General features: G+C 44.0%; 1 protein-coding gene across 1 annotated transcript in view; it reads right to left on the bottom strand.

Annotated features, from left to right (window-relative positions):
* Positions 1-21498, bottom strand: part of ARHGEF3 (Rho guanine nucleotide exchange factor 3) — a 311012-nt gene that overhangs the window by 204752 nt on the left and 84762 nt on the right. The window contains exon 3 of the mRNA XM_012532393.3: positions 1422-1488. Within this exon, the coding sequence (XP_012387847.2) occupies positions 1422-1488 (67 nt within the window). The remainder of the gene's footprint in view (positions 1-1421; positions 1489-21498) is intronic.

The raw sequence follows: 21498 nt of genomic DNA, 5'->3' as shown, positions 1-21498 counted from the left end.
TGAACTTGAAACATAATCTGAATTGAATTTTGTGTCTGATAGATGTAAGAGATTTTTTTTTTTCTTTCTTTTTTTTTTTTTTTTTAATTTTTGGCTGCGTTGGGTCTTCGTTGCTGTGTGCGGGCCTTTTCTGGTTGCGGCGAGCAGGCTTGTCATTGCGGTGGCTTCTCTTGTTGCAGAGCACGGGATCTAGGCACGCAAGCTTCAGTAGTTGTGGCACACAGGCTCAGTAGTTGTGGCTTGCGGGCTCTAGAGCGCAGGCTCAGTAGTTGTGGTGCACAGGTTTAGTTGCTCTGTGGCATGTGGGATCTTCCCAGACCAGGGCTCGAACCCGTGTCCCCTGCATTGGCAGGCAGATTCTTAACCACTGTACCACCAGGGAAGCCCCTAAGAAATTTTTTATTCATTCATTCATTCCATTTATTCATTCAAATTAATTAACCATGTATGTGCCAGGCACTGTGCTAGGCCCAGGGATATTGCAGTGAACAAGAGAGAGTGATAAGGTCTCTGATGCTTGGGGCTTCCAATCTTAAATTTCACTAAGTATTAAGTAACAATCTTAACAATGAGAAAAAAGTACAGGGGTCCATAGGAGGTGTCTCTAGGTCAGATTCAGGAGGCAGACATGATGCATTCCCACAGGAGGTGATGTCAAGGCTTAGACCCAATGGATAAAGTGGGTGGGCCAATGCAGTGTGTGTAGGAGTGTAGTGCTGGGCAGCAGGGGACAGTGTTCTGGGCAGAAGGAATAACACATGCAAAGGCCTGTGAAACAGAGCTCAGAGCATTCTCTACACAGGCAAGGGTCTTGTTCCTGAAGTCAGAGGTAGAATTCATTTTAACACACAGAAGGGCCTCCATACACCTTGACTATTATTATTATCATAATCACATAAAGGAAGAGAACTCTGCATCAAGGGGAGGTTAAATCTGACCCTTCCTACACCTCAAGGGTCTACAGCTTTGTGATCGGGAGAATTCTATGATTCCCTTTAGAGTCTGTTTAAAGCTTATAGACCTCTCCTCTTGTAAAGTTCCTGCAAAGTCATAAATCTACATATGAATAGACTGTACATTTCTGATTTCTTTTTCCTTCACTGTGCACCGGTTCCCTTTTTGTTCCCCCAAAACAGCCACAATGCCCACTTCATCAACCTTGACATCTCTTGGCTTCTTTACCAGATGCTTCCAGTAACCCAAGACCTACAGGGCAAGCAACATCAACGGGTGCTTAGCGAGCCACTTAGATTTTTTAAATTAAACCACAAGTGGTGATGCAAACATGACTTCCCTGAGTGGTAAAGCACAGAAGCTTGGTGGAGACTTTGATTAGTAAAGCCAACCTCGGCAGTGTCCTCTCTGGAGCATCCGGAACAGGACATATAACGTCTGGGACTGTCCAGGGAAAAAACACTTACCCCTCTGAAATTCCAGGCTTTAGGAGACGGAAACGTGGGAAAGTTGTTTTGCCGCTGCCGTTTAGGCCTGGAAGAGGACAAAAAAAAGAAAAAGAAAAAAAAAAAGACGATGCATTCATTATTCATTGGTTAGCTCTTCAGAGGAAATCACCAATTTCAGATGTAGCTTTGTCAAAAAGAGAGATGCTTGGAGAAATGGTCCAGGCAGGTGAGGCAGCTATTGTTTTCTACAGCTCTGCCATCTTTAGCAGCCAAACTCACTGCAAACTCCTTCCCAGGCCCCCAGGAGGAAAGCTCCAGAGTCCCTTAAAAAAGTCAAAAATTAAAAGATAAAAGAAAAAAAGAAAAGAAAATCTAAAATTCAACCTGTATGAGATCAAAAAGCCAGACCAAACTCCAATCTTGATCTTTATTTCTCACACACAAGCAGTTCCCAAAGGGATGTCATCAGATGATGTCTGCAGCTTCGGCGGAGCCTGGAACCCTCCCTTGTTGCTCACTTGCTGGGGAGTTCCTGCACCTCCACTCAGGCCACACTGGAGCTCTAAACTCTTACAGGGACGACTGACAGGACATGCAGCCGCTGCCTAACGAGTTAGAACTGGCTTTCTCGCCTATTAATCTCTCCCCACGAATCAACCGCCTTAGATGTGATGGAGGCAGCTTCAAGTCGCATCTGCACAAGCGGCAGGTAACCGGTACAGAAAAGGAAAGATGCAGCAAGGGGGCTGGGCGGCTCCAGACACACCAGGAACACCTTACTTCTGTCTTGTAAAGTGAATCCAATTTTGTAGCTGCCAACATACCCACAAGGATACCTCTTACAATGTTTTTATGGAGTGGTAAATTACTCCTCCCCAAAATGCTACGTCTGTCAATATGGACATTCAAATGTCATGTTTGCTTGAAGTACCACTTCACTGAAAAACATCCCTGAAAAAGGTCCACTTTGCACTTGCCCTGAGGTTTTAGTCACTGATGTGCCAAAGGGTGGTGGTGCTGGTTTTTTAACATGATACTCACACCTTTTCTTTGACCTCCCTGCCACAATCAGCAGGAATGCAAGGCAGGATGCTTGTAATGACCACTGCACAGGCTCTGCAGTATGTCAGGCCTGATAAAAATCTGGACTGACTCTACCAGGCATAAGAGATAAATAAACAAAATACAACATAATTAGCATAATAGCAGCAGCTGACAGGTACTGGGTATTTAAAACAGCAAATGCTAATACTTTATGTAGTTAATCTCACTGACTCTCCACTGGGAGCTGAGGTTCACTGTTGTACCCATTTAACAGATAAGAAAACAGACACCTAAGGATATTAAGTGACTCAACTATCACCATACAAGTGAGATCAGGATTCTGTTCTCAGGTGTCTGATCTCACACCCCATGGTGTTTTATGAGCTGTGTGACCCTGAGCCCGGGGCTTAAGCTCTGGAGCTTTCATATTCCTATGTGCAGAATGAGAAATAATACCCTGTACACAGAGTCAAGATGAGATGTGGGTTCTAACTCCAGTGCTGTCACTGCGAAGTTCTCAACGGATGTCAGCACGGTGCCCACCCCACCCCCAACCTTCCCTCCCCCACCCCTCCAAATCCTGGCTCCAAGGACAGCCTTCAATCAGGGACAGAGGATTGACACAGCAGAGCTGGGACAACTCACCAAAACAGAGGGGAACTCCCTCCTGCTGATGTGTCTTTATATCCAACCCCATTCTTCTGCATCCTCCTCCTCCTCCCCCACATGTACAATAAAAACCCAGGCTAATAACTTCTCAAGACAAACAGAGAAAACGTGGGTGGTTATTTAGATTTAATACTCTTATTAAGTAACATGTTGGTCTAAGCTCTTCTGAAAAGACATTTCTCCCTTAAAAAAAAAAAACACAAAACTTAGAATTCAACAATACTTCTCCCTGGATACCGCTCCCTCTCCTCCCAGGTTATAATTGGGCTTTGCTCTCCTAATTATTTGATGAGCTTCATTGCTTCCGAAGCAACAACATATACTAGAACATTCCTAGTCAATGTGCCCCTGTTTTGTATGTTGCAGTCCACAGAAAATGAAAATCACAATAATTAACAGTGACTGAGTTACATGATGTGCCAGGAGGGACTGTTCTAAGTACTCTGCCTACATAATCTAAGTCTGAGAATAACAATTAGATGGGTTATTATGTTAGGCTATACTCTAACGTTAATACATGATATATAGGTAGCATTATAATGGTGTTATACATTATCATATTTTATATATTTATATGTATGGCGTTACATATATTTAAATAAATAACGTTGTATCATAATATGTTTTCATGTAATATTATGGTATAATGGGGATATTATCATTACCCTATTTTACAGATGGGCTAAACCGAGGCTCAGAGAGGTTAAACCAGATGCCAGAAGTCACACAGCTGGTAGGTGGCTAAGGTGGGATTCATACCCAGATATGTCTGACTCCAGATTCAGGGGATGTAGCCCCTCTCAAACAGAGAGAAGCCCCACCAAACAGGGCTTCCATGCATTTGGAAGAATGCAGCCTGGGGGTTCCCTGTGGGAGGGCACCAGTTTAGCAGGGCCTCACACTAAGAGGCCTCATAGGCAAAGAAAAAGCATCAGAGCAAGTCTGTCAATCCAGGGCACTCTTGGGCAACTCGGTCGCACCCCCCTTGGCTGGGGAAACTGCCAGGAAACCTACCTAGAAGACGGCTGTCTCTAACTGGTGCTTCCCCCACCCCTGCGTTCCACCACCTGCCAGGCTTCCAGATCATTCACATTGGCTGGAGTTCCCTTTAACTATCTAATCTGGCATCATAAGTCGTCCCCAGCCAAACACTACCACCCACGTGGTTTTGAAGGACAGCTTCGGGGAGTACAAGGCACCCTCCTGAGAAGACTGTGAGGGAACTGGCAGCATAAAGGACAGCAGCTCAGAAGCCTGTGAAGGCCAGGTCCTCATCACAGGAAGGGCAATCAGTCCTGGGTATATTTCTTCTGTTTTAGAAGCAACTTCTTTGCACTGTCAGCAAAAGTCCAAGGGAGAAAATGGCACTTGGTTCTACAGGTTTCTCAGACACAAAGATATGCAGTTGGACTTCCTGACAGGGCTGGGAGGAGTTACCTATACTGTGTCCAGTCCTCAGGCCCCTAAGTGAACCAGATCTGTGCACGGTGTGTACACACGTGGTTAGGAAGCACAGCCCATCCACAGATGTCAGAAGGGCAACGCTGACCAGTCATCATCCACCTCCACCTCCACCTCCACCTCCATGGCGGAGCTGATGGGAGCCAGGGCTGGGCAAGCAGCAGGAGAGAAAGTGCCAAGACAGGAGGCACAGATTCTTGACTGGAAGGAGGTTACAATCTTAGGAAAGGTTGGAAAGAAAAGTTATATACTCTCCACCCTCGGGAGAGCTCATAGTAGAAATGGAGAAATGCCCACAGTAAGAGTGAAAAGTCAGGATTCAAGGTGCGTTTAGGGAATGATCTCCGATTCAGGTGTGTGTGTGACTGGAATCAGAGAGAATAAGCTCAGCGGATTAACAGGATGTATTTTCCCATCACATGAAAACAAGTGTGACTCTTTCCCAGCGCCTTGAGAAGAGGGTTGATGACCATTTCCACAGCATCTCCCAGGAGTGTGGGTTTCAGGTTGCGTCTGCTGCCTGCACCGTGGGGGCTAAGAGTCTGGTGTTCGGGGTGGAACTGACTTGGGGCACCCAGAGTGCCTCCCTCCCTTTCTTGCTAGAGGACTTCAACTAGGCTGCTTACTTTTTACTCCCCTTGAGCCTCCATTTTCTCGTCTGGAAAGTGGGGAGAATAATCCCTTTTTACAAAATTGAAACATTAATGTACCATAAAAGAAGTAAAAAGGAATAAAAGATGGTTGATTAAAAAAATAATAACGGGGCTTCCCTGGTGGCGCAGTGGTTCAGAGTCCACCTGCCGATGCAGGGGACATGGGTTCGTGCCCCAGTCCGGGAAGATCCCACATGCCACAGAGCAGCGGGGCCCATGAGCCATGGCCGCTGAGCCTGCGTGTCCGTAGCCTGTGCTCCGCAACGGGAGAGGCCACAACTGTGAGAGGCCTGCGCGCAGCAAAATAATAATAATAATAATAACGTACTATACAAACGTTTGGCAGAGAGTCTGGCCCTTAATAGCTGCTCAAATTAGCTGTCATTATTATTGAGAAAATGCCTTCTTTAAACCAGTAAAGGGGATATTACTTATAATTATCATTGGCAAGGCTCATGCTGGAGAGACAATGAAATATACATCTAATTCTTACAGATTGGGTAACATATAAGTAAAATAAAACAAAGGCTTTAAGGTGTTATGAATATTTTGTTAGGTGACAACAACATAGCCCTAAATATGAACATGATGTAACTCTGAAAAGAGCCCCGCCTTCACATTCTAATTTCCTGCCCCCCTTTTCCTTTTCAAAGATTACTACCTTTGCCAGCATGTATTATATGTTGTAAATATTTTAATACCTTAACTGTCAACCCAGAGCATATTGCTAAAAAACTTTCCTTGGATTTCTTTTCTTTTGTTTTACCTCTCCCTCTTTCTCCATGAAGACAACTGTAGCATTACTAGGAAAACCAAACAGCTACACTTTATAGGAGAAATTAATGCCAGTTACTTTTATTCTCGTTGGACCACTTAAGATATGGTGGTTTCACATGAAAGAATGCCCAACATCACTAATCATTAGAGAAATGCAAATCAAAACTACAATGAGATATCATCTCACACCAGTCAGAATGGCCATCATCAAAAAATCCAGTAACAATAAATGCTGGGGAGGGTGTGGAGAAAAGGGAACCCTCTTGCACTGTTGGTGGGAATGTAAATTGATACAGCCACTGTGGAGAACAGTATGGAGGTTCCTTAAAAAACTACAAATAGAACTACCATATGACCCAGCAATCCCACTACTGGGCATATACCCTGAGAAAACCATAATTCAAAAAGAGTCATGTACCAAAATGTTCATTGCAGCTCTGTTTACAATAGCCCAGAGCTGGAAACAACCTAAGTGTCCATCATCGGATGAATGGGTAAAGAAGATGTGGCACATATATACAATGGAATATTACTCAGCCATAAAAAGAAACGAAATTGAGCTATTTGTAATGAGGTGGATAGACCTAGAGTCTGTCATACAGAGTGAAGTAAGTCAGAAAGAGAGAGACAAATACCATATGCTAACACATATATATGGAATTTAAGAAAAAAAAAAGTGTCATGAAGAACCTAGGGGTAAGACAGGAATAAAGACTGTGTCCTACTAGACCTACTAGAGAATGGACTTCAGAATATGGGGAGGGGGAAGGGTAAGGTGTGACAGAGCGAGAGAGAGGCATGGACATATATACACTACCAAACGTAAGGTAGATAGCTAGTGGGAAGCAGCCACATAGCACAGGGAGATCAGCTCGGTGCTTTGTGACCGCCTGGAGGGGTGGGATAGGGAGGGTGGGAGGGAGGGAGACGCAAGAGGGAAGAGATATGGGAACATATGTATATGTATAACTGATTCACTTTTTGATAAAGCAGAAACTAGCACACCATTGTAAAGCAATTATACTCCAATAAAGATGTTAAAAAAAAAGATATGGTGGTTTCTTTTGCTTAAATGCCGTTTTAGTTTCTGTTTTTGGTACATAATCAAGCATCAACTGGCAGGTGTTTAGCCAGGTAAAGACCCAATTCTTCCTGGAGAAGTTCACTGGAAAGAGACAGTTTGCAGAATGGAAGTCTCATCACTTTGGCTTGTCTCTCTCTTAAATGAAAGTACAAAGGCACCACTCGGTACCATGTTTCTGTGGTTCAATGAGTCATGTCAGCTTCATGCTACTCATGCCATGACTGCAAGTCCAGCTCTTTACTTCCTGATAAATATTGGGAAAAAAGAATCACAGAACCTCAGAATGCTCAGCTGGCAGTAGTTGCATCCTCTCTGCAACAGTCCCGTTGAGAACGCACCTGGAAAGAGAGCTCTCATCCCTTGGAGAACGGGTCTGTACCTCTTTATGTATAATGGGCTCACACATTAATTTCTCCACCAATATTTACTGAGCACCTACTGTACACCAGGCACACTGCCACACGTTACAGAGACAGTGGTGAACAAAACAGATCCAGTTCCTGCTTTCGTGGAGCTTGCAGAAGAGCAGCCAGACCAAAAATTGAGAGAGACAGAGAGAGATTACAACATGGTAAGTGTTTTTTTAAAAAAAGAGTGGTCATGGGGAGTGCCAAAGTGGCTCAATCAAGGATTGAGGAGCCAGAAGAAAGACTCAGCCAGGCGATGAGAAAAAGGAACTGTAGGCCAGGCCACAGGAAAAGCATGCTCAAAGTGCAGGAGGTAAAAAAACGGATCTTTGAAAAGATTAACCAAATAGACAAAACTGGTAAAGCTGATCAAGTTAAAAGGGGGTGGGGAGAACACTGATAAATACTATTACAGATGGAGGCACAGAACTACAGACACAACATCAAGTAAATGACAAAAGAATGCTATCAATGACTTGATGCCATTACATTTGAAAACTTAAACAAACTGCATATATTCCTTCAAAATATATAGCTTATCAAAAATATCTCAAGGAGAAATAGAAAACCTAAAAAGCTCAATAACTAAATAAAAAAAAAAAAAAAGCAAGCACCAGGCCGGACAGTTTTGCTAATGAATTCTACAAAACCTTCAAAACAACAGATCATTCCAATCTTATACAGACTGTTCCACAGAAGATAAAAAGAGTCCAGAGTTAAGAAGTAGAGACGACACATTTGAACAATTGGAATTAAAGTATGACAATTGAAATGTCTGTAAATAAGGAAATGGATTAAATGAAGCTATATTCATTCTTAATAATGGAAGACCATATAGAACTATATATCAATGAAAAATCTTCAAAAAAAAGGAAGAAAAAAGAATGAAAATCCAAGTTGGAGGAGATATGCATATGATATGATACTATATAGGAATGCACAAAATAACACTCTGCTTATAGCCACATGTAGTAAAAATGTAAGATAAAGAGGCTGTATCAACTGCAGAAGAGAGCTTCTCTCAGGGGACGGAGAGGGGAGAGAATCTCTGCCTGGAACGTTTCATTTATTCACATAAAAATTCTGAAGCCAATAGGGCACAATGTTACTGTTTATTAAATCTATATGGGGGGTACAGAGGTGAATATTATAATAGTTGATATTTTGCTATATGGGTGAAATATTTTATAACTAAAAACAGTAATAAACAGGAATAAATCATAGCAAAGCTATACAATAAAATACCAGGCATCCATTAAAAAATAATGAGGTATACTAACATCCTCACCAGCAGAGACCTTAAAATTCATTATGTGAAATTAGACACAACATGTAAACTCATTTAGGTACACATACACACACACACACACACACACACACACACACACACACAAACGCACGCGCACATGCGCGTACAGAATCAGCTACGTGTGCGCAGGGTGAGGTCCCTGGAAGAGCACACGCCCAACTGTTGACAGTGACTGATTATGTAGCTGGGGTTGGGGGTAGGGAGCATAAATGTGGACATTATCTTTTACATTATGTATTTTTAAATCATTACTATGGAAACATATTGTGCATAAAATGGAAATTATAATAATGTTTATAAAAAGGCCTTGACAGGCAGGGAAGGAGGTAAAGAGGCATGAGATGAGGCTGAACAGGTGGCCAGGGCAGAGGCTTAAAGGCTGGGGTTGGGGGTAATGGGGCGCCACTGAAGTTATAAAGTGGGGAGTGACATGATGAGATTTGCCTTTAGAAAGATCTGTCTGGCTAGAGAAAAGAGAAGACAGCCGAGGGGGTCCAGAGTGAAGGCAGAGACCCGGGCGGCTCCTGGAGCCATCCAGATCCACTGCAGCTTCTCTCATGGGGCACTTTCAAGATGCTTAAGGCACAGAGGTCAAGTCTGTTCAGATTTCTCTTCCATTTTCCACCCATCTGCCAGTTATTTTTAGAACAGTGTTCACTGTTCAATAGAAATAGCACATGAGCAACGTATGTAATTTAAAATTTCTATGAGTCACATTAAAATGGTAAGAAAAAAGGCAGGTAAGTTTAACTTTATTTTTTTGTTTCTTTTTTTAAATTTTTTTTTAATTTATTTTTTATTTTTATTTTTTGGCTGCATTGGGTCCTCATTGCTGCACGCGGGCTTTCTCTAGTTGCGGCAAGCAGGGACTACTCTTCGTTGTGGTGCACGGGCTTCTCATTGTGGTGGCTTCTCTTGTTGCGGAGCACAGGCTCTAGGCACACAGGCTTTAGAAGTTGTGGCATGCAGGCTCAGTAGTTGCGGCACGCAGGCTCAGTAGTTGCGGCACGCAAGCCCTAGAGCGTGCGGGCCTCAGTAGTTGCAGTGTGTGGGCTCAGTAGTTGTGGCGCACGGGCTCTAGGGTGCATGGGATTCAGTAGTTGTGGCACGTGGGCTCAGCAGTTGTGGCTCAGAAGCTCTAGAGCGCAGGCCCAGTAGTTGTGGCGCATGGGCTTAGTTGCTCCACAGCATGTGGGATCTTCCCGGACCAGGGCTCGAACCCACATCCCCTGCATTGGCAGGTGGATTCTTAACCGCTGCACCACGAGGGAAGTCCCATTTAATTTTAATAATATAGTTTACTTCACCCAATATATCCAGATATTATCAGTTCAACATGTAATCAACAGAAAAAAGAATTAGAGATATTTTACATTTTTTGTACTAAGTCTTCAAAATCCACTATTTCACCCTTGCAGCACATCTTAATTGGCACTAGCAGTGTTTCAAGTTCTCAGCAGTGACAGGTGGCATGTGTCTACCGTATTGGACAGCACAGTTACAGAAAAACAGAGCATGCAGTTTCAAAGAGCCTCAGACTTTGAAAATCCACCACTCTCTCTCAGCAGTTAGTGACCAAAATGTGTAAGTTGAGACCCACAGGAAAAGTGAGACATTCTCCAAAAAGATTTTTGTACCCATCTGAATTCAAAAACATTCAAAAGAGCAAAATATTTCACAAAGGCTTTAGAGATGTAGTCTCTAGAAAAACCAGTGGAGATGATCTTCAGGTCACATTGCTACTTGAATGGAGCAACAAATGAAATTCTTCCCCAAATGGAGCATATCCCAAACAAATGTCTATGATCTGTTGCTAAATAATGGAGAACTGCTCTAACCAAACTAATTCCAAAATTAACTAAAAAGAGAGATTGAAGTGATTTTTTTAAACCCATGAAATTATTATATTTGTAGTTCCCTAGCCGATCCTCTAGTAACCATATTGAAAAGGTATAAAATTTCATCAAAGGATGAATGAAAATGGATAAACAAAATGTGATATATGCATAAAATGGAATATTATTCAACCACAAAAAAAGAATAAAGTACTGATACATGCTACAGCATGCAACAACCTTGAAAACATTATGCAAAGTGAAAGACGCCAGACACAAAAGGCCACATACTGTATGATTCCATTTACATGAAACACCCAGCATAGGCAAATCCACAGAGACAGAAAGTGGACGCGTGGTGGCCAGGAGCGAGGGGAAGACAGCGAATGGGGAATGATGATTTAATGGGGCCACAGTTTCCTTTTGGGGTGATAAAAAAGGTTCTGGAACTAGATAATGGTGATGGATGCACAACATTGTGAACATACTTAATGCCACTGAATTGTTATACACTTAAAATCGTAAATACTATGTTATGTGTAGTTTACCACAATTTTTTAAAAAGTGAGGGTAAAGATATTTTCAGGCAAAATAAAGGATATATATCTCATGGAAAAAATTCTCATGAAATAATAATGCAAAGTAAAATGCTATTAACTATTCCAGAAAAGGGAATTATGTAAGTAGAAGCCAGGAGAGCATTCTGTGTAGCTTAGGAATTGACAAAAAATAGCTTAGATGTGAAGTTTTATCAGTACTGTGAGAAATCAGCCCTATAAGTCCCTGTTTCTGAGACACGTATTTACGTGAATCATTCAACAATGATAAAAATTCCCACAGCCTCTGGTTTTCTGTGCTTCCTCCCACTCTCCACCCCCAGCCAGGTCTCTGTGCTCAGATATTCTGCAGCAACACCCGTTCCATCTTCTGCTCCCATCTCACAAGCCATTCTGCTGTGTTTCTTTTTACACTTGAGTTTCCTGCAAAGCTTTTATCTTTAGAACTTTTCACAGATACAATCTTCCAGAAGAAGAACTCCCATCGGTAAATTTCAGGGATTCTCAGGTGGTGCCATAAAGGGGCAGTTGGGCACATCGGTTAAGAGCACAGACGTCGGAGCCAGCTCTGCCATTCACCAGCTGTGTGACACTGGACAAGTGACTTAACCTCTCTGTTCCTACTTCCCCCTTCTGTAAAATGGAGGTAATAACAGGATTCCCTTACAGCGCTGTTGTGAGGATTAAGTGAGTTAACATATGTAAAGCTCTTTTTTTTTTTTTTTTTTTTTGGCCACATCATGCGGCATGCGGGATCTTAGTTCCCCAACCAGGAATCAAACCCGTGCCCCCTGCAGTGGAAGTACAGAGTCTTAACCACTGGACCGCCAGGGAATTTCCAACATACGTAAAGCTCTTAGTGCTGGGTACACAAAAGGTGCACTTTAAGAATTATCCTCGGGCTTCCCTGGTGGCGCAGTGGTTGAGAGTCCGCCTGCTGATGCAGGGGGCATGGGTTCGTGCCCCGGTCCGGGAGGATCCCACGTGCCGCGGAGCGGCTGGGCCCGTGAGCCGTGGCCGCTGAGCCTGTGCATCCGGAGCCTGTGCTACGCAACAGGAGAGGCCATGGCAGTGGGAGCCCCGCGTGCCACAGAAAACAAAACAAAAAAAAGAATTATCCTCCTTCTGGGTGATGGGTTGGAAGGCCAGGGACTATGTGATTTGGATTCACTACTGTCTCTACACTCCCTGCACTTAGTAGGATCTTATTTATATTTATTTTATTTATATTTATTTGTTTGTTTATTTATTTATTTTGCGGTACGCGGGCCTCTCACTGTTGTGGCCTCTCCCGTTGCGGAGCACAGGCTCCGGACGCACAGGCTCAGCGGCCATGGCTCACAGACCCAGCCGCTCCGCGGCATGTGGGATCTTCCCAGACCGGGGCACGAACCCGTGTCCCCTGCATTGGCAGGTGGACTCTCAACCACTGCGCCACCAGGGAAACCCTATTTATTTTATTTATTTGGTTGTGCCGGGTCTTGGTTGCGGCAGGCATGCTCCTTAGTTGCAGCAGGTGTGCTCCTTAGTTGCAGCTTGAGGGCTCCTTAGTTGCGGCTCGCCAGCTCCTTGGTTGAAGCATGTGAACTCTTATTTGAGGCATGCATGTGGGATCTAGTTCCCTGACCAGAGATCTAACCTGGGCCCCCCGCATTGGGAGCTCAGAGTCCTAACCACTGCGCCACCAGAGAAGTCCCGTGGATCTTATTAAATAGCTGGAGAGGGCTTCCCTGGTGGCCCAGTGGTTGAGAGTCCACCTGCCGATACAGGGGACACGGGTTTGTGTCCCAGTCCGGGAATATCCCACATGCCGCGGAGCGGCTAGGCCCGTGAGCCATGGCCGCTGAGCCTGCACATCCGGAGCCTGTGCTCCACAACGGGAGAGGCCACAACAGTGAGAGGTCCGCGTACTGCAAAAAAAAAAAAAAAAAAAAAATAGCTGGAGAATGAATGCTTGCCATCAGGAGTTCTGTGGTCAACAGTATCACAGAATAGCCTTATATACACACTGACAAAACATGAATACAACCACATGCACTTAAGGGGGAGAGAGAGAGAGAGAGAGAGAGAGAAGTTCCATAGTTGAAGGCATCTTGTGTGGCCTTCTGTGCACTGGATATGGACCCCCAGGGAAGCCTGGCACGGGGCTGTGGATCTGCCCCCATCGCAGTCTTCCCTCCTCCCCCAGGCCTCTCTCAGGCTAAGCTGGATCACGATAGGCACTTTCTGGACAAAAGATCTTCAAATTCCAGCCGGCTCCTCAGGCCAGAACTGTCCAAATGAACAGAACTGGCAGGAACACTGGTCGTTAAGGGCAGGTCAGGCTCCAACGTGATACCTTCCCCAGGGCATTTAAGAGCACTTTGGATTATATGTGATTTTCACCTTCCTAACCCCCCTAAGGTTCACTTGCTATCTCCTTATCCAGCAAAAAGTACCTACAAAATGCCATAACTGCTCCCAGCAAACTAAAACTCCAAACATTCTAAGAGACACCATCCCACCATGCCAAATACACCAAGGCTCCCATTTATTTCCACGTTTCAAGTCCACATGTTGTTCATTCACATTTCCATGTGTTAAGCAGCTACCATAAACCTTTTTAGAACAATGTAAGGCTACCAAAAAGAGACAGCAGGAACACAAGGTGGTCAGAGCATGGGCTCTGCAGCCTCCAAGACCCTGGTTCAAGCCCAAGTCCACCATGTAAACTTGGGCAACTTAGGGAACTTCCTCAAGTCTCAGTTTCCAACTTAAAATAGACATGATGAGACTTAGACTTCATAGGGTCGCCATGAGGAGTAAAGTGCTTTGCATGCTACCTGGCTCACAATGAGCACTTAATAAATGTTAGCGCTAAATATTTGCCCAGTATCTACTATGTGCCAGGCATTGTTGTAGGCATAAGGGATACTACAGAGAAAAACACAGTCCCTGTTCTTTGGGAGCTTATGTCAGGAGTTGATAAATTCTACGGAGAAAACCTATGGAGGGTAGGAGAACACGGACAGTGGGAGTAGCTGCTATTTCATATGGAGTGCTCAGGGCAGGCTTCTCCAAGAAAGTGATGTTTGAACAGAACCCAGAAGAGGGGGGAGAATGTCTTAGGTGGACAAGACAGCATATGCAAAGTTCCTGGGGCACGGCTGAGGGGAAGCAAGGGTAGTACAGCTGGAGTGGGAGCAAAGAGCAGAGAAAGTCACGGAGGGAGCAGGAACCAGATGGCAAAGGTCTTACAGATTATCGCAAGGTCTCTGGATTTTAGTCTGAATGAGATGGGAGACCACAGAAGGATTCTGAGCAGAGAAGAAACATGGTCTAACTTTTAAAAGGACTGTTCTCAACGCTGCATGGGGTAAACAGCTGAAGGAACAAGACGAAGGGCAGGGAGGAGGTGAGGGTGGCCAGTTGAGGGACAGGAGGGACTTGGACCAAGATGGTGGCAGCGGAGGTGGTGAGCAGTGGTGGAGTTATGTACATATTTGAAGGTAGGGTAATGGGATTTGCTGGTGGATTGGATACAGAAGGTAAAATAAAAGAGAAGTAAAGGATGCTCTAAGAATTTTAGTGTGAGCAGCTGGCAGGGTGGAGAAGACTTACCAGAGCAGCAGATTTGGGGACAAAAATCAAGATCACACATACGACGTTTGAAATGCCACATGTGCACTGGTATGGATCTCCAAACGGAGATGTGGAGTCTGCAGGTGGATTTAAGAAACCGGAGATTGTGTTCAAGAGTCATCAGCCTTTAGACAGAAGAGGAGCCCTGACAAGGTGAGAGGGGGCATCCTGGAGGCCGGCGAAGAAAGTGTTTAGAGGAGGGGGTGCTCTACTATGTCACTAAGTAGGGGAAGGAGAAATGCCCACTGAATTTGGCAAAGCAGAGGTCCCTGGTGACTTGATAAGAGCAAGTGAGTGGATCTGGAGGACAAGAGCTGAGAGGGATATGTCTACAGATTATCTAGAAGCATTGTTCATAGAAAATGTAAGTTGACAAGGATCTTAGGTACCGCCTAGTCCGCTGAGCCACTAAAACGGGAGCTCCCTGAGGGCAGGCACTTCTGTCTTTTTAATGCCTCGTTCCCAACCTCTGGACACCTGGCACATGGTAGATGCTCAATAAATATCTGGAAGACATTTTTGAACTTTCTTGACATCTCCAGCCAAACAGTACAGGTCAACAGGAGCTTCCCATCCCTAACAGGACGGTACGGAAGACAGTGAGAAAACGCATACACAAATTATCCCAAGATGGAATGTTTCAGTCTCCTCCTTTGACTAAAGAAACTAGAATTAATACTACTTGGCATTCATTCAGCACAGAAATAACATGTTTCCCAGTTACTCCTCATTGGCATTCTGATCCACGTTATCAGTTCATGGATGACTTCTCATTGGCAGCACCGAATTTCAAATATTCAAGCTAATTATAAGCTGGTCTAATTAGAAGAACTTACAGAATATTTCTGAAGGGATGCTTTGTAACAGAGGTCTTTTGCAAATCCAATTTAAGAAAATTATTTTTTCATATTCTCAAAGTACTGACCTGCAAATGATGTTTCTAAAGTGTTTAAGGGTTGCTTTTAAAAGCAAGGGGATCATTCTCCCTCTTCCTGCCTGCATCCATCTAAATTATGGCACATTTTCAATGGGAAAGGCTTCATTACATCCTAAGGAAATCCACATCCTGCACCTCCAGGTCACAGCCCGGCAGAGAGCAGCCTCACGTCCCTCCGGAAAGGATAATTAGTTTTCTACCGTTTAATCAAGGAGCAGCAGATTGTTGTTTTTCTAAAGTTTTGCCTGGGGAGAGACTGTTCTTTACCGAGTGTGTGTTTTTCTAACCAGGACTCCTTGTACGTGCTCTACCTTCCCATAAGCCAACACTGAGAGCACCCCCCTTGTCTGAAATGAGAAACTGGAGCTCTCCACTGATGAGAGCCACTGGCCCCTCAACTCCAGGGATGTGGAATCAAGTCACGGTCATCAATTTATCAGCACCATTGGCCTTTGCCTTATGGACAAGCACAATCCTCAATCTCTCGGTCATTGAGATGATATTTTTAAGGGTTCACTTAAAAAAAAATGCTTATTACGTGCCAGACACCGTTCTAAGTGCTTAACAAACATTAACTCATTTAATCCTCAAAACAATTTTATAAGTAGGTACTTTTATTATTTTCACTTGACAGATAAGGAAACTGAAGCTCAGAGGGGTTAACTGACTTGTCCAAAATCACACAACTAGTAGGTGTAGAGCCAGGATGCAAACCCAGGCAGTCAGGCCCCAGAGAACATGAACAGAGAAGCAGATGTTAAAACCATTGCAGAAGCAGTGACAACAGAGGAAAGGAGATGGAAACTAAAATGCTTACTAGCACCAGATTCAGAGCCAGTGTTACAGGGTTGGCTCCTCTTTACATGAAATGCAACTGGACTTTAATAATAAGTCAGAGGTTAGTCTTATTTATTAGTTTCTCTACGTCTGCAAATAAAAATCCATGCAGACTATTTGGTACACTTTACTGTGTGCACGTTATACTTTGATAAAAGTATAGCTTTAGTTTAAAAAATTTAATGGCTGAGTTTTCTTAATGTTTTAAATGGATTTGGATCAAATAAACAACCCTTAGAAGGCATGTTTAAAAAATCACCTTGAACTATCTTTCCAATTTTTGTCTTAAGAAAAGCCTTTTGAATTGTTCTGGCAAACCATACACAAACAAGAAACAAAAGGGAGGGAGATAAATTCATGTTTTTCAAATCTTAGAAAGCTCTAACTCAAAAATTATATTTACAGACACCTTATTTTCCCAGTTCCTCTCAGACAGGGGCTCCATGAGGGCTTTTGGCCCAGAGAGGAGCAGAAGAAAGTCTTCACACTTTTTTCAATAATATATTGATCAGAAGCTAATAAATCAGTATATAGGTGGCCCAACACCTCCAAATTGAAGATCACAACCTTAAAAATGAGTCCTCAGAAATGGGCATTTCTTACAAATGTTCTGTTGATTCTAACTCCAAAAACACCCAAAATTCTTAAATTAGCCAGCATCGCTTAAAAGAGTTTATTGACTCTCTGATACAGGACCTACCACAGTCTCCAAGGTAATTAGAAACTCCATAAATGCTGTTTTTGGCAGTGACTGGGGCCACACATAAAAACATGTTTATTCCCAAACTGTCAGTGAAATATGGTGGTGCGGGTTGGGACCACATCAGACTCGTAATAGCATACGTGCAGGAAAAGGAAAGGTAATGCCAAGGGCACCGTTCAAAGTGAGATTATTTCATCACTATGACAAAGAGCAAGCCACCCCCAAAATTCCGGATAAGAGGGGATAATTCTGAGTAAGAGAATTCCTCAGAGTAAGAGAATTCTGAGTAAGAGAGGGAACTATTATTACTAATTTAGTAATAATAATGGTGCTGTGCCTTTTTATGTGGATTAATTCATTTCATTTTCATGGGGACCCTGAGAAATAATGGCAATAACAGAAGAGAAGGTTGAGGCACTGAGAAGTTAGACTTGGAAATGCCCCATAGTTACTAGAGGTCTGGACCAGATAGCCTGATTCCAGGATGCCTGCTCTCAGCCCCTGAGTCCTGCCAACTCGTGTAAGGATTTTCTGGCCACCTAATCCACAAGAGCCATAAACTGGGAGAGAAAAATTAACCACATTGATCAGTTATGTGCTATTTATTAAGTATTTCTATCAAACATGGTCCGTCTGAAGCATAGGGCAGAGCAAGCCCCCAACCCATTCTCCTGGGCACCTCGTCTTCCAGCTTACCAGCTGGGCTCCAGTGGGAACAGGGCTGCCACTTGCATCGCGTTGCCATAGCTGCTGCCATGGCAACCGCACATTGTCACCCAGACAAAGATGCTCTCCCCACCTCGCTCCAGAACCCTGACTCAGGGATGCAGCCTCTGAATTCATCTTTTCACCTGCTTCCAACTTGCTGAAGACTTTACAAAACTGAGAGCCTATTGGGGGTTCCCCAGGTCCCTGGATACATTTGGACCAGACTAATGTGTATAAAGGCCGGCAGGGAGACGGGATTCAAGAGGCTCTGCATAACTGCAGAGTGGGAGGTTAACCACTCACGGGGCCTCAGTGCCTGGCAGGGCTACGTATGAGTTCTGGCCCTGGCACTCGCTAGCTGCGCACCCTAAGCAAATGATCTGGTCTCTAGGAACCCATGTCTTAGGTATGAAAAACAGGGATCATATCGGATTTCGCACTTTATAGAGTTGTGAGGTCTAAGTAGACACACTAGCTACTTCGATCCCCTCTCTGAAGAGAAAGGAGGAAAGACAAGAAAAAACCAGAAGCTCCTGTTCAGCACCTCAGTCGTCCACACCGAGTGACACTACTAGCCTGGCTACCTTCTCCATCTGGTTTTCTTTTTTCTGTGCTTTTGTTTTGCTGCTGTAATTTTTAAGTATTTGAGTTTGAACAGATTAGCTCTGGGGGGAAGGGGTTTCCACAATGTGAGGGGGAACCAAGAAAATTTTAAATACAGTGTATTTTCCAGCTTCCCGTCTTCACACCAAAATGAAGTATTGACACTCACAAAAAAAAAAAAAAAAGAAAAAAAGGAGAAATGCTGGCTGTTATTAATGGCTATTATTAACTATTGTCACCATGCACTGGTTCAATGCTGGTGCTGGCAGAAGATCAGGAGCCCTCATCCTCTTGCTGCTGCCTTTACAGCTCAGCAGCCTGACATTCAAAACAGAAAGCACTCCTGTCGGTAGCACAGAGGCACTGACCCGAGGGCTGGACAAGGCCAACAGATCACACGCACCCAGCTGAGCCCAGGGAGACATGATAGTGGTCGGTGGGGCCCCCAAATTCAGTACCCTTCCTTCTAGGCCACATGGCTTCTCTGAAAATATCGATTCATCAAAATAAACATGCTAACTTTACTCAAGAAAAATGCCACTCAGCAAAACACCTTTTATGATACAAAAGCCATGTACGAACCTTCGGAAATCTTTAAGGTGAAATGGTGGCATTCAAAAATTTCTAGAAAATTCTGAAAAAAATAAGGTCCACACTGTCAGCAGCGGTGATTTCTCAGGGTTAGGACTGATCCAGGGAACCTGCACTTGTCATGTTACACTCTCTACACTATCTGAACTTTTACGATATGTATAAAATAAATTTTGTCATCATAAAATAGCTTTTTTGGACTTCTCTGGTGGCACAGTGGTTAAGAATCCGTCTGCCAATGCAGGGAACACGGGTTCAACCCATGGTCCGGGAAGATCCCACTTGTCGCAGAGCAACGAAGCCCGTGGACCACAACTACTGAGCCTGCGCTCTAGAGCCTGTGCTCCACAACAAGAGAAGCCATTGCAATGAGAAGCCCGCATACTGCAACGAAGAGTAGCCCCCGCTTGCCGCAACTAGAGAAAACCCGTGTGCAGAAACGAAGACCCAACACAGCCAAAAATAAATTAAATAAATATTTTTTTTTAAAAAATAGCTTTTTTTTTTGGCCATGTGGCATGCGGGATCCCAGTTCCCCAACCAGGGATTGAACCCATGCCCCCTGCAGTGGAAGCTCGGAGTCCCAACCACTGGACCGCCAGGGAAGTCCCCAGAAAATAGCTTTTTTAATAAAAGAAAGCTGAAATGTTTTGCCATAACATAGACAGTTCACCAAAGAAGAAATCCAAACAGCCAATAAACAACCAAAAAATGTTTACCCTCCTTAGTAACTAGCAAAATGGAAATTTAAATAAGCAGCACGTTTGCCTCTCAAGTTGGCAAATTTTACATGGTCATACCCAGTGTGGGCAAGAATGAGGAGAAGCAGACATTTTGCTTCACAATTGTGAATGTATAAATTGGAATAACGCTCCCACAGGATAATTTGGCAGCAAATAGGCAGCATTTTCCAAGAAACTTAAAATGACCCAGAACTTCATGCTTACAATAATTAATTTGACCAAAAAAAAAAATCCCATGAACATGGGCTAAACGACCAGAACACAGCTCCCAGTGTTGTTTCAGAGGCAGAAACGAGGCACAGCTCAAACAGCCAACAATAGGAACTGGCTGCTGAGAAAGTGCCTTGCAAAGTTCCACATGTTCAGTATGTAAAATAGTGGCCAGACTTGCTTATTCCACATTGTGCAAATATACGTTTTCTGGATTTGGTGCTTTTAGTCACATGCTTTGATCCCATACTCACTCCGTTCTGCGGCTAAGGAAACCAAGACTCAGGCTTATTAGACGGTTTGCCCCCAAATGGCTGGGACAGGTTCCGTGTATTCGCTTCCCCAGGGGCAGAACTGTCACCTTTGAGGTCAGACACAGAAACTGGGGTAAGGGTCAAGCTATGCCCTGGTACCACAGCAGCCACGCTGGGGGTGAAGACATCTCCTCAAAGACCTCTTTCCCCAAGAAGCCAAGAGGTCTTGGCCTTGTCCCAGCTACCAGGAGCAGCTCAAGACAAGGAACAAAGCTGGGGTCCATGAGCAAGGCCCCCTCACTAATAATTAAAGAGCCACTCTCCAGAGAAGGTCTCACCATAGCCAGGTCTGCAGGCAGTGCTTGTCATCAGTCACCTGTTACCTCCCAGCAACCCTGAGGCTTGAGACATCAGCTTCCCTGTCTTAAATCACATAGCTAATGAGATGTGAACTCCATTCACATTCTCACCCCTTTCTAGGTGCCTCAGTTTCCTCATCTATAAAATGGGGAGAATAACAGCAACCACTTCAGATGGTTTGTTGTGAGGGTTAAATTAGTCAATCTATAGAAAGTGCTTGGAATGTTTGCTGACCTACAGGAAGCTCTCTGAGTAGCTCTTATTATTTCAGTGAGACTGTACAGAGTAGTGGTTAAGAACAAGGACGCTACAGCCAGCTGCCTGGGTTCAAATTCCACATCCACCACTCACCAGCTCTGTGACTTCAGGCAAGTTACTTAACTCTCTCAGTTTGCTCATCAATAAAATGATAATAATAGCACCCACCTGAGTTAACATGAATGATCACATTATCTAGCTGAGCTAATGTATTTAGGAGAGCTAAGAACAGTGTCTGTCATGTACGTATGGTGGGCCTGTCACTTGATGAACACAGCATATGTTAGGCGTTACGAACGTGACACCATGCCAGTCCACCACCACCTCCAACAGAAGTCATTATTCTCGTGAGAAGAACCTAACACGTGATCTCCTATTTAATGCTGACAACACTCAACTATTGTTCAGATTTATAGATGGGGAAACGGAGGCTCAGAGAGCTCAAGTAACTTGCCTCAGATCACACAGCCAGGA

This window comes from Orcinus orca, chromosome 10, assembly GCF_937001465.1.
Source record: "Orcinus orca chromosome 10, mOrcOrc1.1, whole genome shotgun sequence".
Lineage (NCBI taxonomy): Eukaryota > Metazoa > Chordata > Mammalia > Artiodactyla > Delphinidae > Orcinus > Orcinus orca.
The sequence above is the reverse complement of the archived record's forward strand: the minus strand, read 5'-3'. Positions and strand labels throughout refer to the sequence as shown.